At 48.7% G+C, this 27,147-nt stretch overlaps 1 protein-coding gene across 1 annotated transcript in view; it reads left to right on the forward strand.

Moving 5' to 3' along the window:
• Positions 1-756: 756 nt before the first annotated feature.
• The window catches only part of tnip2 (TNFAIP3 interacting protein 2), a 33,935-nt gene continuing 7,544 nt past the window's right edge, over positions 757-27,147 (forward strand). Inside the window, exons 1-4 of the mRNA XM_038805882.1 lie at positions 757-2,021; positions 11,979-12,287; positions 19,619-19,699; positions 23,276-23,608. Of these exons, the coding sequence (XP_038661810.1) occupies positions 1,653-2,021; positions 11,979-12,287; positions 19,619-19,699; positions 23,276-23,608 (1,092 nt within the window). The 5' untranslated portion in view covers positions 757-1,652. The remainder of the gene's footprint in view (positions 2,022-11,978; positions 12,288-19,618; positions 19,700-23,275; positions 23,609-27,147) is intronic.

The raw sequence follows: 27,147 nt of genomic DNA on the forward strand, positions 1-27,147 counted from the left end.
GATGCTTTTTTTAAAAAAAAACCTCAGAGCTCTATTGTATGTATAGAACATAGAACATAGAACATAGAACAGTACAGCACAGAACAGGCCCTTCGGCCCTCGATGTTGTGCCGAACAATGATCACCCTACTTTAAACCCACGTAACCCGTATACCCGTAACCCAACAATCCCCCCATTAACCTTACACTACGGGCAATTTAGTATGGCCAATCCACCTAACCCGCACATCTTTGGACTGTGGGAGGAAACCGGAGCACCCGGAGGAAACCCACGCACACACAGGGAGGACGTGCAGACTCCGCACAGACAGTGACCCAGCCGGGAATCGAACCTGGGACCCTGGAGCTGTGAAGCATTGATGCTAACCACCATGCTACCGTGAGGCCTCATTTCCTGGAATTGATACATGAGAAAGAGACACACGTTGCGCAAGTAAATCAAATGATTCCAAGACGAATACTTTTGAGAGAGCTTTCTGGGTTTATTTACATATCATTCCAGTAAAGTTTGCTGACAAATTGGCAACCCCACCCGCTCATTCCCCAGGAAATGTCCCGTTGTTTTCACCTTCATGTGAAACTGAAATGAAATGAACACAAGGAGGCGTGGCTGTCTCAGGGGAGCCCGGCCCCACAGCCCAGCACAAAATAAAGAGAAACACATGTTTATGATCATCTCTTCTCAAAGGCCTGGGGGCAGATTAAAGATTGAGACTGCCATGCTTAAAAGTAAAAAAAAAAAATCCGGATTCCTACTTGTGGGTCCAGAGCAGGAAGCGACAGAACGTCACAAGGTTCCTAAGCCCAAGTCCTTCCTTCCAGCTAGACACGTGTAATGGGGTTTAAAGAAACTCTCGGTGGCTTGATTTTTTGCATCACAAAAACCCTGGAGCTGTTCCCCAGAAATCCTCAATCCACACGTGCGGTAAACGGAGGGACTTGGGGCACTTTTTTTCTGATCTAAGAGAGAGAGAGAGAGAGAAAAGTACGAGAAAAATCCGCAGAGAAAGAGGGGAATCCCCGCGAGGAAATTCCCAGTGGAGATGGAAAGCCAGCCATTGCGACATGAGAGGGAGCGGACGGAATGGATACATTCAGTCAGTGCCCCTGGGGACAGGCAGGCTGCACACTGACTACACACAGCCTCCTGGAGACAAGTCCGCTTGGAGAATCAGAGAGATACACACACAGGCTGACTTTTGGCAACTTTCAGTGGAACTTTTTGCTGGGCTGATTTACTGTCAGTTTCTGAGCTTGTTACAATCTGATTTCAACCTGAAACTGGCTGAAGATTGAGAAGGTTATTCATCAATCAGCTTAAATATAGAAGATTCAGAAGGTTATTCATCAATCAGCTTTTTTAAATATAGAAGATTCAGAAGGTTATTCATCCAGCAACACTTTTAATGTATTGAAGATTCAGGTTATTCATCAATCAGCTTTTTTTTACATATTGAAGATTCAGAAGGTTATTGATTAATTAATCAACTTTGATTCTAAATCTAAAGACTGGTCTGTTTTGGGCAACATTTTGAGACATTTGCAACATTTGCTACAATGTCTCCATTCAGATAGTTTCCTCCGCTTGTTGCAGTCAGAGCCCAAGCTGCTGATACTTTGCTGCGGTTCACACTCAGGCTGTGTTGGGGACCATGTCTGTGGATCAGGAGGGGGAAGGTCTGCCTGCTTCCCCGGAGCTGCTGGAGCGGCTGCAGAAGGAGAACTGGCTGCTGAAGGGCCGCCTGCAGAGCTCGGGCACCATCAGCACTTTCTACCACGAAGCCCGGCAGGAGGTGAGCCAGCTGAGCCGGCAGCTGGCCCTGCAGGGCGGCCTAGTACGGCAGCTGCAGGCTCGCCTGGCCGCCTACGAGGGCAGCAGCGCGGGGGGAGCCGAGGCCGCCCTCAGCTTCGGGCCCTCCGGCTCCCTGGTGGACTGTCTGCTCCAGGAGGTGGGCAAGGTGAAGAAGGAGCTGGAGGACTCGGCTGGGGCCTGGCAGCTGGAGAAGGACAAACTGGAAAAGGTAAGGGCGCCCCATCCACACAATCTGTTACAGGGAGCAATGTGGGGTGTGACTCCAAACCTCAGTAACTGGCCCAGGGACCCAAACCCCAGTAACTGGAGCAGCACTGACTGCTTCAAAAAGCTGCATGTATTTCAGATCACTGGGCAGAGAGAGACCCCCATCCATTCCCCAACCAGCTGGCTGGGACAACACTCTACCCAACCATCAGCAGCTTGTCTGACCCCCTGTACTGGGACTCCTGGTGTCTCAGCAGACAAAACAGTGGCATTACCTTTGGAAACCAGAGGCCCAGATTGTGGCTGTATGTGTGTGGGTGTCGCGCCGTGTGTGTGTGTGTGTGTGTGTGTGTCGCGCCGTGTGTGTGTGTGTCGCGCCGTGTGTGTGGGTGTCGCGCCGTGTGTGTGTGTGTGTCGCGCCGTGTGTGTGTGTGTGTGTGTGTGTCGCGCCGTGTGTGTGTGTGTCGCGCCGTGTGTGTGTGTGTCGCGCCGTGTGTGTGTGTGTGTGTGTGTGTGTCGCGCCGTGTGTGTGTGTGTGTGTGTGTGTGTGTGTCGCGCCGTGTGTGTGTGTGTGTGTGTGTGTCGCGCCGTGTGTGTGTGTGTGTGTGTGTGTCGCGCCGTGTGTGTGTGTGTGTGTGTGTGTGTGTCGCGCCGTGTGTCTGTGTGTGTGTGTGTGTCGCGCCGTGTGTGTGTGTGTGTCGCGCCGTGTGTGTGTGTGTGTGTGTCGCGCCGTGTGTGTGTGTGTGTGTGTGTGTGTGTGGTGCCGTGTGTGTGTGTGTGTGTGTGTGTGTCGCGCCGTGTGTGTGTGTGTGTGTGTGGCGCCGTGTGTGTGTGTGTGTGTGTGTGGCGCCGGTGTGTGTGTGTGTGTGTGTGTGTGTGTGGCGCCGTGTGTGTGTGTGTGGCGCCGTGTGTGTGTGTGTGTGTGTGTGTGTGTGGCGCTGTGTGTGTGTGTGTGTGTGTGTGGCGCCGTGTGTGTGTGGCGCCGTGTGTGTGTGTGTGTGTGTGTGTGTGGCGCCGTGTGTGTGGGGCGCCGTGTGTGTGTGTGTGTCGCGCCGTGTGTGTGTGTGTGTGTGTGTGTGTGGCGCCGTGTGTGTGTGTGTGTGTGTGTGTGTGTGGCGCCGTGTGTGTGTGTGTGTGTGTGTGTCGCTGTGTGTGTGTGTGTGTGTGTCGCGCCGTGTGTGTGTGTGTGTGTGCCGCGCCGTGTGTGTGTGTGTGTGTCGCGCCGTGTGTGTGTGGCGCCGTGTGTGTGTGTGTGTCGCTGTGTGTGTCGCGCCGTGTGTGTGTGTGTGTGTGTGTGTGTGTGTCGCTGTGTGTGTGTGTGTGTGTGTGTCGCGCCGTGTGTGTGTGTGTGTGTGTGTGTGTGTGTGTGTCGCTGTGTGTGTGTGTGTGTCGCTGTGTGTGTGTGTGTGTGTGTGTGTGTCGCGCCGTGTGTGTGTGTGTGTCGCTGTGTGTGTGTGTGTGTGTGTCGCGCCGTGTGTGTGTGTGTGTCGCTGTGTGTGTGTGTGTGTGTGTCGCGCCGTGTGTGTGTGTGTGTCGCTGTGTGTGTGTGTGTGTGTGTCGCGCCGTGTGTGTGTGTGTGTCGCTGTGTGTGTGTGTGTGTGTGTGTGTGTGTGTGTGTCGCGCCGTGTGTGTGTGTGTGTGTCGCGCCGTGTGTGTGTGTGTGTGTGTGTGTCGCGCCGTGTGTGTGTGTGTGTGTGTGTGTGTGTCGCGCCGTGTGTGTGTGTGTGTGTGTCGCGCAGTGTGTGTGTGTGTGTGTGTGTGTGTGTGTCGCGCCGTGTGTGTGTGTGTGTGTGTGTGTGTGTGTGTGTGTGTGTCGCGCCGTGTGTGTGTGTCGCGCAGTGTGTGTGTGTGTGTGTGTGTCGCGCAGTGTGTGTGTGTGTGTGTGTGTGTCGCGCAGTGTGTGTGTGTGTGTGTGTGTCGCGCCGTGTGTGTGTGTGTGTGTGTGTCGCGCAGTGTGTGTGTCGCTGTGTGTGTGTCGCGCCGTGTGTGTGTGTGTGTGTGTGTGTGTGTGTGTGTCGCGCCGTGTGTGTGTGTGTGTGTGTGTCGCGCAGTGTGTGTGTGTGTGTGTGTGTGTGTGTGTGTGTCGCGCAGTGTGTGTGTCGCTGTGTGTGTGTCGCGCTGTGTGTGTGTCTGCCTATCTCCATGACCACTTTATGTAATGAACCGTCCGTGAATCACTTTGCGAGCAGGAGGCCACAGAAATATGTACGAGCAAATAAGTGGTTTGTTGAGGGTTGGGACCTGCGGCCTTCCAGACCCGGCTGTGTGACTCCTGCTCCCCACCAATGCCCTGGAGTTGAATTGTCCCTGAAGTGGTTGGCCAGAGACCCCATTGTATCCAGCAATTCACCAGCACATTGTTCAAAGCTGGGCCAACCTCGCCAGTGACGCCCACCCCCTGAGGAGGAAGGAGCAGGCAGTATCTTTATTTCAAGCTGCAGTAAAAGAGAAGTTGTTGCATTTTTGTTCCTTCTTTAAATGTCAACCAGATTACAGTTCACACAGACGGAACCGCTTTATGACATGGTTTCCCCATTGGGGGGGGGGGGAGGATTTGTATTTCTATAGCACCTCTCACCCCCAAGTCCCAGCACTCTTCCCAGCCAATGAAGTACTTTTAAAGTCTGATCGCGGTTGTAATATAGACAATGCAGCGATGATGTTGTACAGCCAAAAAGGATTTCCAATCCTTGTTGATGTACACAATTTACTAGAACATCACTTGCAGCGAGTTGTACTTTCCCAAGAGGTTTGATCTGTTGCCTGAAGCCCTTGATGTCAGGGAACCCCGCCAATCACATTTTCATAAATTCCACAGTTGTGCTCTGTTGCCCGCCACCCCCCCTCCCCCCCAAATTCTATCCTCAGTGGAGCCCAACAAATGAAGAACTGGATACACAGTGCAGAAGGAGGCCATTCAGCCCATCGAGTCTGCACTCGCTCTTGGAAAGACCTCCCTACTTAAGCCCCATACCTCCACCATATCCCCGTAACCCAGTAACCCCCCGTAACCCTCGTAACCTTTTGGACACTATGGAAAATTTAGCGTGGCCAATCCACCTAACCTGTGCACCTTTGTGACTGTGGGAGGAAACCGGATCACCCGGAGGAAACCCACGCAGACACGGGGAGAAAGTGCAAACTCCACATAGACAGTCACCCGAGGTCGGGATTGAACCCAGCTCCCTGGCGCTGTGAGGCAGCAGTGCTAACCACTGTGCCACCCTGCCGCCCCGGTGGTGAAAATGGGGGGAAAGGAGGCCATTCAGCCCATCTCACCTGTGCTGCACCACAGGAATTGCTGTCTGTGGTGTGTTGGAAACAATCTCAATTCAGCGCAGACATGACGAGTTTAACTCGGAAGGTCGTGTCTGCCTACCTATCAATTCATGATGAGAAATCAAATTTCCAGAGGAATTGAAGCCTACTCGTGACAATAAGCGATTTTCATTTCATTTCATTTCAAATGCCTCCATGTTATTTGCAACAATACCTTGGGAAGGTAGCAAGTTCCACTGTCAAACTACTCTCTGGGTAGAGACTTGCATTGAAGTAGCTCCTTCCACAACGTCCACGTCCACCCCCCCCCCCCCCCCCCCCCCCCCAAGAGCTTTGTGGTCAAATACTCGGGGAGTCCGGTAATAATAGCTTCATTGAGAATCTGGAAGGCAGTTTCGCCAACACTTCGGGTTGGGGGCAGGGTCAAGGGAAATGCCGATTCGGGGGAACCACAGATTTGAGCCAGGGAGGTGGGATAGAAATTTTCGGCAATGGGAGGAGAAGGGGATTAAGACGTTAAAAGATTTGTTTCTTAGGGGTCAGTTTGCAGGATTGAAGGAGCTGGAAGCGAAGTATGGGCTGGAGAAGGGGGAAATGGTTAGATACATGCAGGTTCGAGATTTTGCCAGAAAGGAGATACACAGCTTCCCTGTGGAGCCGGCCTCCACATTGCTGGAGGAGGTGCTGACGACAGGGGGACTGGAGAAGGGGGTAGTGTCAGCGGTGTATGGAGCTATTTTGGAAGAGGAGAAGGCACCACTGGAAGGGATCAAAGCAAAGTGGGAGGAAGAGTTGGGAGAGGATATGGAGGAGGGGTTCTGGTGTGAGGTGCTAATCACGTTCATATGTTTTGGTCCTGTCCAAAGCTAGAGGATTACTGGAAGGAGGTTTTTTTTTGGTTTTTTAAAATTTAGATTACCCAATTATTTTTTCCAATTAAGGGGCAATTTAGCATGGCCAATCCACCTACTCTGCAAATTTTTGGGTTGTGGGGGCGAAACCCACGCAGACACGGGGAGAATGTGCAAACTCCACACGGACAGTGACCCAGAGCCGGGATCGAACCTGGGACCTCAGCGCCGTGAGGCGGTTGTGCTAACCACTAGGCCACCGTGCTGCCCTATGGAAGGAGGTATTTGGGGTAATTTCTAAAGTGGTGCATGTGAAACTGGACCCGGGTCCCCGTGAGGCCATATGTGGGGTGTCGGACCAGCCGGGGTTGGAAATGGGTGCGGAGGCAGATATCATAGCCTTCGCCTCGTTGATTGCCCGAAGGCAGATCCTGCTGGGATGGAGAGCAGCCTCTCCACCCTGTGCCCTGGCGTGGCGGGGGGACCTGTTGGAATTCTTGACTCTTGAGAAGGTTAAGTTTGAACTGAGGGGAAGGACGGAGGGGTTCTACAATTAATGGGCATTATTCATTCTGCACTTTCAAGAACTGGATAACATCGAACATTAGTCGGGGGGTGTGGGTGGGAGGTTTGGGGGGGGGGGGGGGAGGGGGCTGTGTGTGTTAATGGTGACAATGGGTGATTCCTGATTCTTTGTCATTTGTTTGTGTGAACATGCGGGCTAATGTTTGGGGTTTGGTGGGAGGATGGGATCGTTGTGACTGACATATTTGTTACTGATTATTGTTTATTGTTGGTGGGTGTTAATTTGGGAGAAAATGTGAAAAAGGAGGGGAATAAAAAATATTTAAAGGAAAAAAAAAAGCTTTGTGGTCGTTGTTGTAATGTGGGAAATGTAGCCACGAACTGATGTACAACAAGTTGCACAAACACCAATGTGACCATGACCAGATGATCATTTAACTGTGATGTGGATGGAGGGAATGAAGTGGACAAAATGGCGGCCTTCTGCACCGTAACAATTCTGTGAAAGAGGTTTCTGCTAAATTCCCTGTTGAATTTATGAGCAGCTGCCTTACATCTCTGGCCCCTAGTTTTGGTCTCCCTCACAAGTGGAAACATCACCTTCACATCTAACTAGGCCACAATTTGGTTTTCCCTCTTTTTTTTTTTTCCTTCCCAGTGAAAAGGGCCACAGTCTGTTTGAGGGAGGATTGCCTACCTCGGTAAGGCTGAGGGCGAGGCATCTTCCCTCGCAGAGGGGATGACAACATGAGAGACAGATAACTGAGAATGAGCCACTTAACACCCCACCCCTTGTGGGAGCGACGCTGTCTGCTGTGTCAGGGAAACAATGTTGAGCAACAACATTACCTGAGAATAAATGATATTCAGGGTCATTTTGATCAAATGACTAATATAAGGTGAAGGCACTCGTATTCTGGTAAATATCCACCCATTCATCATTACTTGTTAGAAAACTAGTCATATCAATCTAGCTGACCATGAATACCACAAGACCTCACTATAGCTCATTTCCTTGTGTTACCACTCGAACCTAATGTCAAGTTTTCTCATACGAAGAAAGAACAAATTTACATTTACAGAGCACATTTCGTGACCTTAGGACATCTCAAAGCACTTTGAACTGTTGTCACTTGTAATGTAGGCAAAGTAGCAGCCAATCTGTAGACAGGAAGCTCCCACGATCCTCGATGAGATAATGATTATTTTACTTGAGTGATGTTGTTGGTTGAGGGTTAAATATTGTCCGGGACACTATGGAGAACTCCTTTATTCTTCTTTGAAAAGTAGCCCTGGAATCTTCTATATCCGTCTGAGAGGCGACTTCGTCGAACAGTTGAGAGCAGGCCATGTGAAATGAAATGAAAATCGCTTATTGTCACGAGTAGGCTTCAATGAAGTTACTGTGAAAAGCCCCTAGTCGCCACATTCCGGCGCCTGTCCGGGGAGGCTGGTACGGGAATCGAACCGTGCTGCTGGCCTGCTTTAAAAGCCAGAGATTTAGCTCAGTGAGCTAAACCAGCCCCACGTTGGTCATGTTTCACATACATAATGTGATATCCAAACAGCACTGGAAATATGATGGCCTTTCCAAACCTAGTCCCTTTGGACCATGAAAACTGGGGAGTACGCCAGGGATATTAGTCATGGTTAGTGAACTAATAACTCCAAGGTCAGGACTAATGATTCTGAGTTCAGTAAGGAGCTGGGAAATGTTATTCCAAATTAATTCTATTAGGTGGATTTGAAGCTAGTATCAGTAATCGTGACCATGAAATTATTGTAAGAAGTCTTACAACACCAGGTTAAAGTCCAACAGGTTTGTTTCAAATCACTAGCTTTCGGAGCGCTGCTCCTTCCTCAGATCCACCTGAGGAAGGAGCTGCGCTCCGAAAGCTCGTGCTTGAAACAAACCTGTTGGACTTTAACCTGTTGTTGTAAGACTTCTTCCTGTGCTCACCCCAGTCTAACGCCGGCATCTCTACATCATGAATTTATTGGATTGCTGTTTTAAAATACCTGGTCACAAATGTCCTTTAGGGACAATCTGCTATCTATACCTCGCCTGGGCTATATGTGACTCCATATCAACAGGTAGGGAACCAACTTTAATGCCCTCAGTATTAAAGTAAGGTGTATCGGGATGGGCAATGATACTCGCCTTGCCAGGAATGCCTATTCCTTGCCCAGAATTGGATTGTGTCCATAGAATCATAGAACCCCTACGTGCAGGAGGCCATTCGTCCCTAGGAGGCCATTCGTACCGCCGAGTCTGCAGCGGCCCTCGGAAAGAGAACCCATCTTCAGTCCACTCCCCCGCCCTATCTCCGTAACCTTTTGCCACCCAAGGGGCAATTTAGCACGGCCAGTTCTTTTGTTTTGCGGTTTTTTTTAATATCTCTTTTTATTGATGTTTTTCCATGTTTACAAATGCCCAGCCAAACCTCGGGGCTGGTACAGCAGAACATAAATGTCTCAGCAATACATAAATACAGGAGATGGCAGGAGAACAACAGTACAGATAGATCAGTATAATGGTTAAGCTTGGCGCGTCCGTCTGTACCAAAGGATCTACTAGAGAACCCAGGAGGGGAGGAAATGGCCGTAACATGGCCATAAAAGCTCTGCTTCATTCCAAAGCCAATACATGGCTGCCTCAGATGGACTTCCCCCTCCCACCATATCGCTATTCCCACCCACGTGTAAATTAATACTTCTGTAGGACTTGGATAGAGCAGTGGTCCTATCGGAGCACCTTGAGATGTTACTCAGGAAATGTACTGGCAAATTGAATACTCCTAATTCAAATAGTCCTGGCTCAAATGATCTGGCAAAAAAATGGTCCAGCACTAAAGCCCACTTCGTCCACCAAGTGGTTAGACCCTGGAATCCGCTCTCAAAGACGTGGCTAAGGTGAACAGCACTTAAGGGGAAGCTAGATAAACGCATGTGGAAGGAAAGAATAGAAGGATATGCTGATGGGGTTAGATCAAATAAAGCGAGTAAGGCCATAAGACAGAGGAGCAGAATTAGGCCATTCGGCCCATCGAGCCTGCTCTGCCATTCAATCATGGCTGATATTTTTCTCATCCCCATTCTCCTGCCTTCTCCCCATAACCCCTGATCCCCTTATTGATCAAAACCTAGCTATCTCTGTCTAAAAGACATTCAGTGATTTGGCCTCCACAGCCTTCTACGGCAAAGAGTTCCAACAATTCACCACCCTCTGGCTGGAGAAATTCCTCCTCGCCTCTGTTTTTTTTTAAAAAAACAATACCCAATTTTTTTTTTTCTAATTATGGGGCAATTATGTGGCCAATCCACATAACCTGCACATCTTTGGGTTGTGGGAGTGAAACCCATGCGCAGGCACGGGGAGAATGTGCAAACTTCACACGGACAGTGACCCAGGGCCAGGATTCAAACCCGGGTCCTCGGCGCCACAGTCCCAGTGCTAACCACTGCACCCGTGCCGCCCCCTCATCTCTGTTTTAAAGATCGTCCCTTTAGTTTCAGGTTGTGTCCCCAGCTTCCAGTTTTTCCGACAAGTGGAAAGATCCTCTCCACGTCCACTCTATCCAGGCCTCGCAGTGTCCTGTAAGTTTCAATAAGATCCCCCCTCACCCTTCTAAACTCCAACAAGAACAGATCCAGAGTCCTCAACTGTTCCTCATACGACAAGCTCTTAATTCCAGGCATCATTCTTGTGAACCTCCTCTGGACCCTTTCCAAGGCCAGCATATCCTTCCTTAGATACGGGGCCCAAAACTGCTCACAATACTCCAAATGGGGGTCTGATCAGGGCCTTATACAGCCTCAGAAGTACATCCCTGCTCTTGCATTCTAGCCCTCTCGACCTGAATGCTAACATCGTGGAAGATAAACACTGGCAGGGATCACTTAGGCAAAATGGCCTGTTTCTGTGCTGTGAGCTACATTTATTGATAAGGCTTAATTCAAACAATTGGCTAATTCACCTAGTCTTCGACTGGGGCTGCTTGCCCCACTGGCTTCTCAGCCAGAAGGTCTTGGCTTCAAACTCCACTTCTGAGCTTGAACAGGTGATCTCAGCTGCCAGTACGCAAAGATCCCATGGCTCTATTTTGTAAAAAAAAAATTGAGAGTTCCTAGATATCTTGGCCAATATTTATCCCTTTACCAACTGCTGTCTGTGGGAGCTTGCTGTGTACAAAATGGCTGCCTTTTTGCTGTCTACAAAACAATGGGGGCTGCATTTTAATTGATTGGCCGGGACGGACTTCGGGACATCCCAAGGATGTAAATTGTGCTTAAAATGCCAGCTTCTTCCTTTACTGTCGAAGTGCTTCGTATCCAATACATTACTCAGCTGGTGCCAACAGTGTCCTTGTTGCTCACTGGTCTTGAGCAAGCTTTGAAAAAAATACTGACAGTCATGGAGAGGATTCTTAACCAAGGGTAATTTGAGAACATTTAGTCAGACAGGTAAAACTACTTAACAAGACAGTGATTATAAAAATTACTGACAAGAGAGGGAAATATAAATGAGGTACTTGGGGTGGAGAAGGAAACTAGTCTGAGACATTGTTTTACAGTGAAGTACAGAGCTTTGATACTCAAGTGAGTGACGCCTCAGTGTTGCACATCGAAGGCCGAGGCTAGTCTGCAATTTTGGAAGTTGCTGAATATGGCGTCTGGTTAGAATGCTCGATTCCTGGAATGTGGGTGTGGTTAGTGATGCCCATCCCCAAAGGTCCTTGGGAAAATGGTGGTGAGCTGTCTCCTTAAACCGCAGTAATTCATGTGGTGTAGATACTCCGACAGTGCTGTTAGGGAGGCAATTCTAGGCTTGTGACCAAGTAACAGCGGCAAAGGGTGGGGGGAAAGGAGAGAGGAATTGCATTTCTTTCGAGCCTTTTCAGGACATCCTGCGTGGCCACTTGTAATGTGGGAAACACCACAATGTACACACCTCGCTGCAGAATAATCTAACAGGTAATTGGCATTTAATGATGTTGGTTAAGAAATGCATACTGGCCAATGGAAAAGTCCTCGGCTTTCCTTTGAAATAGTGGCACAATAGGATCTTTAACATCCACCCCGAGGACTGACTGATCCTCAATTGGACGGCACCTGGGACGTTGAAGCTCTCTCGAGTGTTGCACTGAGGGTCACGGCCTAGAGGATGTGCTCAAAGTGTCTGGAGTGGGAATTGAACCCGTGACCTTGTGACACAAAGCAAGAGTGCTACCCACTGTGCTACCTGGTCAGTTGTTGAATGAAACTAATTGACCTGTTCTTCTTCCTACTTCACCCCATTGAAGGATCTACAGGCGGTTCAACTGCGGTTGAAGGAGAAGGAACGAGAGGTGGAACAGATAGTGGGCAGCCCGCAGCACGAGAAGGATGGCGAGATTGCCAGGCTGCGCCTTGCCCTGCAGGAGAAGGACAGATTTCACGCCACCCGGGAGCTGTGGTGCCGCTCGTTGGCGGGCGAGACAGAAAAGCTCCAGCAACGCCTTGCCAGCACGGCTGACATGTGCCAGCAGCTGTCACGCCAGTTGGAGGAGCAACGGGAAAAGAATGGTCATGGTGTGGAGAAGGAACTGTGTGCCACAAAGCAGAATGTTAAGGTAAATATGGTATTAGGTCAAGGATGGGTTTCAATCGCCAAACTGGAGAGAGGTTCAATGGCCGAATGTCACTAACCGAGGAGGGGCATTCTGAGCCCAGCCCCTCTGAGAGACACCCATTAGGATTGGGGTTGAAGACCCAATGGATTCCAACACCCTTTCACTGAAGTCCAGCCATAGCTCTCCTGCATACACCCTGTCAGTGGCGGGTCTGAACAGGTCAAAGGTCGAGAGTTTGCATGTTTACTGTTGTGTGGAGGAGAGATTCATTATTAAGAGAACGGAATATTCAAATGTTTTTAAATTACAAGTTTAGAGTACCCAATTCATTTTTTTTCCAATTGAGGGGCAATTTAGCGTGGCCAATCCACCTACCCTGCACATCTTTAGGTTGTGGGGGTGAGACCCACGCAGACATGGGGAGAATGTGCAAACTCCACACGGACATCGATCCCGGGTCCTTTCCGCCATGAGGCAGCAGGAATATTCACATCTTTATCAGCAGCACACCAGTCACCTGATAACGGTGTGGTTCGGAGAAACTAGACTCAACAGTCCCTCTGCTCTCGAATTGTGAACTTGAAAAAAAAATCTCCCATCCCCCAATTGAGTGGAAAACGTTAACACTGCTCTCTAATTCGTGTCTTCCCATTTCTTTCTCTTTGCTTGTCTTGCTGTCTTTCCCTCTTTGTCCATGACTCCTTTTTTTCTCTTTTTGTTTCCTTCTCACTTCTGTTTCTCTCTCTCGCACTCGCTCTATCCATGTGAGTGTTAACCATTTAACAATCCCCTTTAACTCGCTGTCTCTAAGTGAGAATGTCAGAGCTTTGAAAGGGATTATTGTATCTTGGCATCGGTGGGCGGCATCAGCTCTTCCCTTTGTTTCCGAGGTGAGAGTTTTGTTGAAGGATGCTTTGGTGAGTGCCTGTGAAATGGAAACAATTGCTAGATTTCTGATCTCCAGGCCCCTCGCCTGATCTGCGGTAATGTTCGTGAACCTCACATTCCAGTAGCCCCAGACGCAGGTCAGACCCGCAGAGTGGAGCTCCGACATCCAATCCTGCAGCACCCAGAATCTAACCCTAAAACATTCACAAACCGCTTACCTCCTGGATGTTCTCAGCTGTTTGAACTTGAGCAACTTGGAAAAAAAATTTAAAAGGGTGAATTAGTGATCGGCAAAATATTCACCTGAAAAATATGTTTCCCAAGGGATAGGTTTGAAATTTCCCAAGCGCAGACCGATGAGATTTATTTCCAGTGAGCTGCCAAACCCAGCCCTGCCTGGATTCGACCTTCCGAGGAAAGGGTGCTCCACCCTTAATAGAATCATAGAATTTACAGTGCAGAAAGAGGCCATTCGGCCCATCAAGTCTGCACCGGCCCTTGGAAAGAACACCCCACCCATGCCAACACCTCCACCCTATCCCCATAACCCAGTAACCCCACTTAATCGTTTTGGACACTATGGGGCAATTTATCACGGCCAATCCACCTAACCTGCACATCTTTGGGACTGTGGGAGGAAACCGGAGCACCCGGAGGGAACCCACGCAGACACAGGGAGAACGTGCAGACTCCGCACAGCCAGTGACCCAAGCCAGGATTCGAACCTGGAACCCTGGAGCTGTGAAGCAACAGTGCTAACCACTGTGCTACCGTGCCGCCCACCACCGATTCGGGACCGGCCATGGTCCCTGCTTGGTCAACCTCCACAGATGGGGCATTAGTGCCAGCCCCCTATGTGCCTGTGGGAGGGAGCAAACAATAATGAAAAATGAAAATCGCTTATTGTCACGAGTAGGCTTCAATAAAGTTACTGTGAAAAGCCCCTAGTCGCCACATTCCGGCACCTGTCCGGGGAGGCTGGTACGGGAATCGAACCGTGCTGCTGGCCTGCTTTAAAAGCCAGCGATTTAGCCCACTGAGCTAAACCAGCCCCTACTATGCCACATCATAGAAGAATGTCCAATCCACAGGCTCAGCGGAGGTCTATCCGCATTCCACACGGCAGGCCGGATTCTGCCTGGCTGAGGGCATTCACCAAATAAATAAATGTTAGCTGCTCTGGCAAATGAACTGACAATGTAAAGTGTGGACTTTCCCATCCTCGATCTTATCTGATTTGATTAATGGTGGGACTTTCCAACAACAGGAAAAGAAGGTTACACAAAGATAGTTCTAAAAGTAACTGTACCACATGCACCAGGTTATTGTTAACCTTCCGAATGACACAGTTTTGGTCATGTCTGCCTTCTGCTCATTTTAACCGAATTTGATTCTTCATGAGAATTTTTCACTTTTTCTCATTTCTAATTTTAATCCTAACTATACTGCATAAACCTCTTCTAGATGTGAAAGAGGGGATCCGATAGAGAGGAGGACACACCGTGCTGCGTTTAGTTCAGTGATGTTACTGTCTAAACCTCCTTATAGATGTGAAAGTGAGGATCGGATAGAGAGGACGTTTTGTTCAGAGGTGTTGATGCTTGGCAAGATGTGCACTGGCAAATTAGGCAAGATTGGGTGGCACTTATTTGAATGCAAGGAATCTGACGAACAAGGCAGATAAATTGACGGCACAAATTAAAACATGGGGATGCGATGTCATTGCTGTCACAGAGACACGGTTGAGAGAAGGGCAGGATTGGCAGCTCGACATTCCAGGATGAAGGATCTTCAGGTGAGACAGGGAAGGAGAGGGGCTGGTGGTGTCGCTGTTTTGTTCAGGGAATGAATTACAGCAGTAAGGAGGGACAACATTTTAGAAGACACTTCAACTGAAGCCATATGGGTAGAACTTATAAACCAAAAAGGAGCAATCACATTGCTGGGAGTGTTCTATAGTCTAACAGTCCGGGAAAAAAAAAAAAGAGCAGATATGCCGACGAATTTCAGAGAAGTGTATCAGTAATATAGTAAGAAGTCTTACAACACCAGGTTAAAGTCCAACAGGTTTGTTTCAAACACGAGCTTTCGGAGCACGGCTCCTTCTTCAGGTGAATGGAAAGGCTTGTTCCAGAAATGTTTATATAGACACAGTCAGAGATGCCCCGGAATGCGAGCACCTGCAGGCAATCAAATCATCAAAGATGCAGAGAGAGAGGTAACTCCAGGTTAAAGAGGTGTGAATTGTCCCAAGCCAGTTCAGTCGGTAGGCCTCTGCAAGTCCAGGCTTGTTGGTGGGGGCCGAATGTAATGCGACATGAATCCCAGATCCCGGTTGAGTCCGCATTCATGCGTGCGGAACTTAGCTATAAGTTTTTGCTCAGCAATTTTGCGTTGTCGCAACAACGCAAAATTGCTGAGCAAAAACTTATAGCTAAGTTCCGCACGCATGAATGCGGACTCAACCGGGATCTGGGATTCATGTCGCATTACATTCGGCCCCCACCAACAAGCCTGGACTTGCAGAGGCCTACCGACTGAACTGGCTTGGGACAATGCACACCTCTTTAACCTGGAGTTACCTCTCTCTCTGCATCTTTGATGATTTGATTGCCTGCAGGTGCTCGCATTCCGGGGCATCTCTGACTGTGTCTATATAAACATTTCTGGAACAAGCCTTTCCATTCACCTGAAGAAGGAGCCGTGCTCCGAAAGCTCGTGTTTGAAACAAACCTGTTGGACTTTAACCTGGTGTTGTAAGACTTCTTACTGTGCTCACCCCAGTCCAACGCCGGCATCTCCACATCATATCAGTAATATGGTAGTGATAGTGGGGGATTTCAACTTCCCCAATATAACTGGGGTAGCCACAGTGTGAAAAGTTTAGAGGGAGCGGAATTCTTAAAATAAAAGGAGATGTAGAACGTAGAAGGTCCTGCAAGAGAGAGGGTTGTCTGGACTTAATTTTCGGTAACGGAGCTGGGCAAGTATTTGAAGCTGGGCAAGTGTTTGAAGTATCAGTGGGGGGCGCATCTTGCAGACAGTGATCATAACTTGGTTAGGTTCAAGGTTGTTATGGAAAAGGACCAGGATGGGCCTGAGATCAAAGTTCTAAACTGGGGGAAGGCCGATTTTACGAAGATCAGTTATGATTTGGCCAGAGTGGACTGGGAGCAGACACTTTTAGGTAAACCTGTGACAGACCAGTGGGACACATTCAGGAAGGAAATAGGAAGGGTACAGGGCCAACATGTTCCAATCGAGAAAAGGGGTGGGTCCAACAAATCCAGTGAACCCTGGATATCAAGGGATATACGGCATTGGATCAGGAGAAAAAGGGAGGCCCATGGCAGATATCGAGGGCTCAAAACAGCAGACGCCCTTGAGGCATATAGAATGTGCAAGAGGGAACTTAAAAAGGAAATTAGGAGATCAAGAAGGAGACATGAGAGGATACTGGCAGGTAAAATAAAGGAACATCCTAAGTTGTTTTACAAGTACATTAAGATAAAAGGATAACTAGAGAAAGATTGGTAAGAAGTCTTACAACACCAGGGTAAAGTCCAACATGTTCATTTCAAACAATGTGTTTGAAACAGTTTGAAACAAACATGTTGGACTTTAACCTGGTGTTGTAAGACTTCTTACTGTGCTCACCCCAGTCCAATGCCGGCAACGCCACATCATAGAGAAAGATTGGGGCCTATTAAGGACCACAGCGGTTGTGTGTGTGGAGCCAGAGGATGTGGGTCGGGTTCTAAATGAATACTTTGTGTCGGTGTTCACTCGTGAGAGGGACAGTGTGGGGATAGAAATCAGGGAGAAGGACTGTAATGAAATTAAAGAGATTAACATAGTCAGAGAGGAGGTTCTGAGTGATATGACAGGTTTAAAAGTAGACAAATCTCCAGGTTCAGATGAAATGTACCCCGGGCTGCTGAGTGATGCAAGGGAGGAAATAGCAGGATTGCTGGCAATAAATTTCAATTCCTCTCTGGCCACAGGAGAGGTGCTGGCGGACTGGAGGATAGCCAATGTGGTTCCATTATTCAAGAAGGGAGGAAGGGATAAACCTTCTACAGGCCAGTCAGTCTAACCTCAGTGGTGGGGAAACTATTAGAAGCAATTCTGAGAGTTAATCTGCATTTGGAGAGGCAGGGATTAATCAGGAACAGTCAGCATGGTTTTGTTAAGGGTAGGTCATGTCTGACCAACTTGATTGAAAGAGGTGACCAGGTGTGTAGATGGGGGAAATGCATTTGACGTAGTTTACTTGGCCTTCACCAAGGCTTCTGATAAGGTACCTGGGAGACTGATAGCGAAGGTCCATGACATCCAAGGAAATTTGGCAAATTGGATCCAGAATGGGCTGAGTGGCAGGAAGCAGGGGGGGATGGGTGAGGGGTGTTTATCTGACTGGAAGCCTGTGTCCAGTGGGGTCCCACAGGGATCAGTGTTGGGGCCCTTGCTGTTTGTGGTTTATATAAATGATTGAGACATGAATGTAGGACGGTATATCAGTAAGTTTGCGGATAATCCGAAAATTGTTGAGTGGTAAATAGTGAGAAGAATAGCCTTAGATTACAGGCTGGTTAGATGGGCTGATCAGTGGCAAATGGAGTTCAATCCGGCTACTTGTGAGGTGATGCACTTGGGCAGGACAAAAAAGACAAGGGAATGCACGATACACGGCAGGATCCTGGGAAGCACCGAGAATCAGAGGGACCTTGGTGTGCATGTACACCCGTCCCTTAAGGTAACAGAGTAGGTGGAAACAGTGGTTAAGAAGGCATATGGGGCTGGTTTAGCTCACTCAGCTAAATCGCTGGCTTTTAAAGCAGTCCAAGCAGGCCAGCAGCACGGTTCAATTCCCGTACCAGCCTCCCCGTAAAGGCGCCGGAATGTGGCGACTAGGGGCTTTTCACAGTAACTTCATTGAAGCCTACTTGTGACAATGAGCGATTTTCATTTCATATGGTATACTTGCCTTTATTAGCAGAGACATAGAGTTTAAGAGCAGGGAGGTTATGCTGGAACTGTATAAAATGTTGGTTAGGCCACAGCTAGAGTATTGTGTGCAGTTCTGGAATCCACATTATAGGAGCGATGTGATAGGGTGCAGAGGAGATTTACCAGGATGTTGCCTGGGCTGGAGAGTGTTAGTTATGAAGAGAGATTGGATAGACTGGGGTTGTTTTCCTTGGAGCAGAGGAGAGTGAGGGGGGACATGATGGAGATGTATAAAATGATGAGGGGCACAGATAGAGTAGACAGGAAGAAACTTTTCCCCTTGGTGGAGGGGTCAATGACCAGAGGGCACAGATTTAAGGGGCAGGAGGATTAGAGGAAGTGTGAGGGGGATCCTTTTGACCCAGAGAGGGGTGGGAGTCTGGAACTCTCTGCCTGAAAGGGTGGAGGCAGAGACCCTCCTAACATTTCAGAAGTATTTAGATGTGAACTTGTGATGCCAAGGCAGACAAGACAATCCTCCTGCAGGAAAATGGGATTAGAATAGTTAGATGGTCACTTTTGATGGGCGTAGGCATGATGGGTGAAGGGCCTTATCTGTGCTGTAGACCTCGATGACAATGCATTCTGCATCTCCAGGTAAACTGGGCCATTGCCATGACATCCAGAGAAAGTGTCTTGTCTATTTAAGCCATTTTTACAACTCTAAGGTGCACAACTACCAGTGTTGCCCATTACAATTGGACATATTATTGGAGTTTGCATCACATGATGTCTAACTGCCCCGCCCCTACACTTCTGTCATTGGTTACTCTCCATATCCATTTTCTTTTTTTTTTGTTTTATAAATTTAGATTACCCAATTATTTTTTCCAATTAAGGGGCAATTTAGCCTGGCCAATCCACCTACTCTGCACATTTTTGGGTTGTGGGGGCGAAACCCACGCAGACACGGGGAGAATGTGCAAACTCCACACGGACAGTGACCCAGATCCGGGATCGAACCTGGGACCTCAGCGCCGTGAGGCGGTTGTGCTAACCACTAGGCCACCGTGCTGCCCCCATATCCATTTTCATGGCAAACCAGCTTCCCACAATTCATGGGGAAGTGAATGGACTCTTCATTGGGATAATGCACTCGACCGCTATTATTCCCAGCTTTTACACAAACAACTGTACTTAAATAATGTATCATTTTTGGAAACACCTTTTTTTAATGTTCCTGTATTTTGCCTGCTGGATTTGGGCAATTGTATCCCAGAGATTAATCTTGAATTCCTTGAGACTCCGGGGCAATCCTGGAGGATAGGCAACCCAAACCCCCTCACTGGTAAATCATTTAGTATCAGCAATTCCAGGAGAAAGCAGAAAAATGTCGACAGCGTGTTTCCATAGCGACGTCAGCGTTTAACCCAAGCTTCAGTGTCTAATTCACTATGGCACGATGTCACAATGTCATCTTTTCCCCCCAACAGCTGCATCAGGCGGAATCGCCAGAAACAAACCTGTACAAACTGCAAGAAGAGAACCAAACTCTGAAACAGAAAGTTGTTTATGTAAGTAGATTCAACATGCTCCATCGTGATAAATAAGCCCTGCCTTTTTCAAAGGAACATCGCATTCTTTTCAAAATCCCCCACATTCTACCCTTTCGCCTGCAATGGCTGCTCGAGACCCCTCATCATTTTGAATAGCTCTATCAAATCTCCTCGCGACCTCCTCTTCAATTTGAACAATCCCAACTCCTCCAATCTACCTTTGCAAAGCCTTAACATATTTCCTGAAGTGCGGTGTTCATAGCTGGATGAAACCCTCCAGGTGAGGCTGAACTAGTTCAACATCACCTCCTTGATCTTGTTCCCTGTGCCCTTATGGTACTGTTTGTGGTATTAACCGCTCGTTCAACCTGTCCTGTCACCTTTAATGCCCTATGCGCATATACACCTAGGTCAGGTCTCTGTACTCCTGTACTTTATTTTATATTGTCTCTCCATGTTCTTCTTACCAAAATGAATCACTTCACATATGGGTGGCCCAGTAGCACAGTGGTTAGCACTGGTGCTTCACAATGCCAGGGCCCCGGGTTCGATTCCTGGCTTGGATCACTGTCTGTGCGGAGTCTGCACATTCTCCCCGTGTCTGCGTGGGTTTCCTCCGGGTGCTCCGGTTTCCTCCCACAAGTCCCAAAAGACGTGCTTGTTGGGTGAATTGGACATTGTGAATTCTCCCTCTGTGGACCCGAACAGGCGGCAGACTGTGGGGACTAGGGCCTTTTCACAGTAACGTCATTGCAGTGTTAATGTAAGCCTACTTGTGACAATAATAAAGATTATTATTATTTCTCTGCATTGAACTTCATCGGCCACTTGTCTGCCCATTCCAACAACCTGTCTTATTTCCTTTTGAAATTCAACACTATCCTCCTCACTTTTCACAACGCTTCCAAGTTTTGTATCATCTGCAACTTTTGTAATTTTACCCTGTACACCAAGTTTTTCCACAGTGGGATGTTGAAAATGGGTCGCCAGAAATGATCCCGGCGTGTGTCACTGTTTAGATCCACCCCCACACACAGTTGAACATCTAAGGTTGCAATGTATGTTTCCCCACTCCCCGGACCCTATCTGATAAAATACTGCACAAACCAAATGTCTCCTGAGTGCTGTCGCCACTAGCATAACGTCTCCGATTGAACAGAGACTGCCCAACACTCTGCCTTCCCCACACTCTGTTGTGAAAGCAAAAAGCAGCTAATTGTTGAGGGTGATAGGCTCGGAGCGTCTCTGCTGTTTTCTTGGTTGTCCCACCTGCACCTCCATTAAAACGCACAGGGGCTAAATCTGCGGAATTTAAACTCCCCTGGGAAGACTCCGCATGTTGTCAATTATTTTCTCTTTCACTCGCTCTCTCCAAAATTCTGAGTGGACAAACAAAATGGGAACAGGTTTCACTGATTTTTAAATGAACTCTGACGAGCTCGTCCCTCTCTTCCCTCCGTTGTTGAGAGATCTGCCTGGTTTGGGGCCGTTTGATTTCAATGCAACTCCCCCCTTCCCCCCCCCCCCCCCCCCCTCCCCCCCCCAGGGCCATGTGGGACGTGGCCTCTCAGTAACAACTCCAAGTGAATTTCCAATGTTTGCACCCAGCCTGCATTCATTCCCATTGCTGATTAAAACACTGCTATCCAATATTCTAATTGAACATGCACAACTTTCCATCTGTTTGTGAATGCAGAACATATTAAATATCTTCAATTCAGTGCGCGCTTGTACCAGGAAACTGTATTTAGCAGATCAACGTTTTTTCAATCTATCATATTACATAATTGTGGGTCACGAGGTTCAGACGTTTGATAAAAGTGGGTCGCAAGAAAAAAAGTTTGTAAAACACTGTCTAGGTAATTTTATATATATATATATATCCGTAAAAGCAACACTGACCCCTGGGGAACTCCACTACACACCTTCCACCAATCAAAAAAAACAGCCATTAACCACTATGTTCTGTTTCCTGTCACTCAGCCAGTTTCCTATCCAAGCTGCTACTGTCCCCTGAATAATAACTTTGCTCCCAAGTCTATTGTATACCACTGCATCAATGCTTTTCAGAAATCCACGCACGATGCCTCACGCCGCCGATGACCCGGGTTCGACCCCGGCCCCGGGTCACTGTCTGTGTGGCGTTTGCTCATTCTCCCCGTGTGCGTATGTGTGGATCTGACCCCCACAACCCAAAGATGTGCAGGGTAGGTGGATTGGCCACATTAAATTGCCCCTTAATTGGAAAAAAAAGAGTTGAGTACTTCAAATTTATTTTTTGATAAGTCCACGTACACCACAACCCTCTCTGTTGCCTCTTCAAAAAATTGCAGCAAGTCACTACATATGATTTGTCCTTAAATGATGGCTTTCCTTAATTAACCCACATTTGTCAATGTGACTATTAATTTTGTTCCGAATTATTGTTTCTACAATGATTGGCCTGAGCCTTGTTAGGTTTATTTGTCCCTCTTTGTTTGAAAGAGGGCAAGATTGGATATTGCCCAGTGGGCAATCACTCCTGGCCCTCAGGAAGCCTGGAACATGATGGTCACTGCCTTCACAATTTCCACACTCATTCCCCCCCTTGATATCCTTGGATGCATCTCATTCTGTACTGCTGCTTACAGCCCATCTAATACTTCCTTTAACTCATTTTTAAATCCAGCTATTATATAAATTACCTCCTCTTTCACTGTGACCTGATTGGCATCTTCTTCCTTAGTAAAGACAGAATCCTAGAATCATAGAATTTACAGTGCAGAAGGAGGCCATTGGGCCCATCAAGTCTGCACCAGCCCTTGGACAGAGCCCCCTACCTAAGCCCACACTGTCACCCTATCCTCGTAACCCAATAACCCCACTTAACCTCTTTGGTCACTAAGGGCAATTTAGGGGCAAACAAGGGGCTGGTTTAGCTCACTGGGCTAAATCGCTGGCTTTTAAAGCAGACCCAGGCAGGCCAGCAGCACGGTTCAATTCCCCTACCAGCCTCCCCGAACAGGCGCCGGAATGTGGCGACTAGGGGCTTTTCACAGTAACTTCATTGAAGCCTACTCGTGAAAATAAGCGATTTTCATTTTTTTATCACGGCCAATCCACCTAACCTGCGCGTCTTCGGACTGTGGGAGGAAACCGGAGCACCCGGAGGAAACCCACGCACACACTGGGAGAACGTGTAAACTCCGCACAGACAGTGACCCAAGCCGGGAATCGAACCTGGGACCCTGGAGCCGTGAAGCAACAGTGCTAAGCACTGTGCTACCGTGCTGCCCTGCGACAGATGCAGAGCATTAATATAATACCTCAACCATGCCCTCTGCCTCCATGTTTAAATCCATTTTTTGATTCCCAAGGGCTCTACTCCTCCCCCCCCCCCCCCCCCCCCCCTCCCCCCACCTTTTACTATTTCTATGCCGATAGCAGATTTTAGGGCATTTATGTTGGCTGCCAGTCTCTTTTCATACTCCCTCTTTGCTTCTCTCATTTCCTTTTCACTTCCCCTCAACCTTCAGCCTGATTCTCCATTGTATTCCCCCTGACATCCTTCAGTAGCACACTGTTTGATGGCTTGCTTTTCAATCCCCTTTGCAGGTGGAAGACCTTAACACTAAATGGCAGAAATATGACGTCAGCCGTGAGGAGTATGTTAAAAACCTTCACCAGCAGTTGAAGGACTTGAAGTGCAGGGTTGACCGACTGACTGCACACGGCCCCCCTCAGGCCAACGAGAACGTTCTGCGGCAGGAAATCCTGCGGCTGAACCGGCTGCTGGAGGAGAAGATGAAGGACTGCAGTCGTCTGGCCAATTACAGGGATGGACGGGGGAAGGAGAGGGTGACGATACAGCAGCTCTGCGATGACCTCCAGGTCGCCCAGGAAGCTGCATCGGCTGCTCGAGAGAGAATGCAGATGCTGGAGCAACAGGTACTGGGGGAAAGACTCGTGTTTCTACAGCACCTTTCACAACATCCCAAACACCCCAAAACATTTCACAGCTTACAGCGTCGAAATGTACTCCGTGTGTGCACAGCAAGATTCCACAAGCTGACATGTGATAAGGACCAGACTGGCCAGGACATCTTCCTAGATTAGTATCCATTCATCACTCACTGGGTACCTCTCCATTCCCGCTCCCATCCTCATTCCTTCAGCCAAAATGCATCATTTCACAGTTCCCTCTGTTACATTTCACCCTCCCGTGTATCTGCCCATTTCACCAGTTTGTGTCCTCCTGAAATCTGTTACCATCTTCCTCATTATTTACCACATTGTCACGTTTCATATTATCTGCAAACTATGAAACTATACCCTGTAGAACGCAAGAACCAGGCGCAGGAGTGAGCCATTCAGCCCCTCGAGCCCGCTCCGCCATTCAATACCATCATGGCTGATCTCCCCTCAGCCTCGACTCCACTGTCCTGCCCGTTCTCCATAACCCTTCAACCCCATTGCTAATCTGTCTATCCCCTCCTCAAATTTACTCTAAAGTCCCGCCATCCACCGCACTCTGGGATAGTGAATTCCCCAGATTCACAACCCTTTGAGAGAAGTAATTTCTCCTAATCTCTGTTTTAAATCCGCTCCCCCTTATCCTGAAACTATGACCTTTCGTTCGAGATTCCCCACAAGAGGAAACATCCGCTCTACATCTACTTTGTCAATACCTTTTTATCATCTTGTATATCTCAATTAGATCTCCTCACCTTCTGAACCAGAGAGGATATAGGACTAAACTGCTCAATATGGGCGGCACAGTGACACAGTGGTTAGCACTGCTGCTTCACAGCTCCAGGGACCCGGATTCGATTCTGACGTTGGGTCACTGTCTGTGTGGAGTTCTCCCCTTGTCTGCTTCCTCCGGGTGCTCCGGTTTCCTCCCACAGTCCAAAGATGTGCAGGTTAGGTGGATTGGCCATGCTAAATTGCCCTTGGTGTCCGAAAGGTAGGTGGGATTATTGAGTTGCGGGGATATGGTGGAGGCGGGGGCTTAATAAGCGGCACGTTAGCACAGTGGTTAGCACTGTTGCTTCACAGCGCCAGGGTCCCGGGTTGATTCCCGGCTTGGGTCACTGTCTGTGCGGAGTCTGCACGTTCTCCCCGTGTCTGCGTGGGTTTCCTCCGGGTGCTCCGGTTTCCTCCCACAAGTCCCGAAAGACGTGCTGTTGGGCAAATTGGATGTTCTGAATTCTCCCTCTGTGTACCCGAACTGGCGCCGGAATGTGGTGACTAGGGGATTTTCACAGCAACTTCATTGCAGCGTTAATGTAAGTCTACTTGTGACAATAAAGATTATTTATTTGAAATTTAAGTAGACTGCTCTTCCAATGGTCGGTGCAGACCCGATGGGCCAAATGGCCTCCTTCTGCACTGTAAATTCTCTGAATCTCTTTTCACAAAACAACCCCCCCCCCCCCCCCCCCCCCCCGACCAATCTATGGAATCAACCTACTGAACCTCCTCTGAAACGCCTCTAATGCAGCTACATCCCTCCTCAAATAAGGCGACCAAAACTGTGCACAATACTCCAGGTGCGGTCTCCCCAATGCCTTGTCCAGTTGCAGCAACACTTCCTTACCTTTATTCTCCAATTGAGAGGCCTGCAGAGCAGGGACGATTGATATCTTTGCATATGAGGGCCAAAGGGCAAACCATCACATCCACCAAGTGTGTCCGAGGCAGTCATTGATGCAGCTTCAACCCCACCCTCACCGAGCTGCCCCCACCCTCGCCTAGCCACCCTCACCCTCACCGAGCCACCCTCGCCTAGCCGCCCCCACCCTCACCGAGCTGCCCCCACCCTCGCCTAGCCACCCTCACCCTCACCGAGCCACCCTCGCCTAGCCGCCCCCACCCTCACCGAGCTGCCCCCACCCTCGCCTTGCCACCCTCACCCTCACCGAGCCTCTCTTTCCCCCCCCCCCCCTCCCCTAGCCGCCCTCACCCTGGCCGAGCCGCCCCCACCCTCACCGAGCTGCCGCCCCCACCCTCACCGAGCTGCCCCCACTCTCACCTAGCCACATTGTCTCCTGCCAGACATGGCTGCCAATTTAGGAAAATCTCCGGGGTTTGCTCTCCGACCCCCTGAGACTCCAGGAGATGATGAGTCACCACAGTCACAATTAGCCAGTGATTGGAAATATCCTCTTCTGTCAGGAACTTGGCAACTTCCCTTTTTTTATTAAAAGCTCTGAATTCAGTCATCACAAATCTTGGCGCTGTGGCTTGTCTGTGATAAAGGATACTTCCCATTGTTCAATCTCAGCCTTTCCCCATAGTGAGCATGAACATGTTTTTCAACACTAAGGGTAAAGACATGAATGTATGGAGTGGCGAGAGTCATTGTGGCACAGGAGGCCATTCAACCCATCGAGTCCATGCTAGCTCTCACCATTCAGCCCTCCCACCGTCTTGGGGCTTTCCAAAATGCTTCATAATACCATCTAAAATATTTTTCACCTACCTTTAATATACCAATCACCTCGCTGGAATAATACAAACCAACTCTAAAAATAGGAGTACAATGTAAACCCATCATTATCTAGAGGGGCAGCAGGGTGGCGCACTGGTTAGCACTGCTGTTTCACGGTGCCATGGAGACTCTCTCTCCTCCCCTCCCCCCATTATAATATTTTTGCTCTCGTTGTACTAACAGAAAAGTTACAGTGTGTTGAGGTGACAAAAATGTTAAGTTTATTAAGAAACAACTTACTGTGACTTCATCTTCCCATGAGGTTCAACAAGAGAGGTCAAGATGTTGCATCATGGCACGGTGGCGCAGTGGTTAGCACTGCTGCCTCACGGGTGCCGAGGACCCGGGTTCGATCCCGGCCCCAGATCACTGTCCGTGAGGAGTTTGCACATTCTCCCCCGTGTCTGCGTGGGTCTCACCCCCACAACCCAAAAAGATGTGCAGGGTGGGTGGATTGGCCACGCTAAAATTGCCTCTTAACTGGAATTTTGTTTTTTATTAAAGATTTTTTAAAAAGATGTTCCATCATTTCCTGTGATGGATACTCTCTCATCAGCATATTGCAGATTAGAATTAGCCCCTAAACCTACATCTCTCCCATGCCTCTGACTTTAATTTATCTTTCATAGAAATAACTCCTGTGGAGGTTTCACTGGCCTATCCGAATGAATCAACTCCACATTTGGAAGTGATTGGGGACTTGAGTCCTGCCTGTGTTCTCTTGGGCTCTGCTGGGCAGAATGTGAATTTGTAAATGACTCGGGTTCACCTGTTTGGTAGACATAAGGGGTCTCGCAATGAACGCAGCATCTCTGGTCTGTATGGCAACCAGTGAGCATCTGTTCTGTTTTATGGTACCATATTCGGTTATGAAGGTGGTAGAACTGTGGATGTTGTGCCCATTCAGCCACTTGTCCATTAGTCTCAGGTCTTGGTTGGAGGTCTGGCAGGTTACATGTCGTACATCTGGCTGCAACAATACTCAGCCCCTTTC

The sequence above is a fragment of the Scyliorhinus canicula genome, chromosome 8, assembly GCF_902713615.1.
Source record: "Scyliorhinus canicula chromosome 8, sScyCan1.1, whole genome shotgun sequence".
Classification (NCBI taxonomy): Eukaryota; Metazoa; Chordata; class Chondrichthyes; order Carcharhiniformes; family Scyliorhinidae; genus Scyliorhinus; species Scyliorhinus canicula.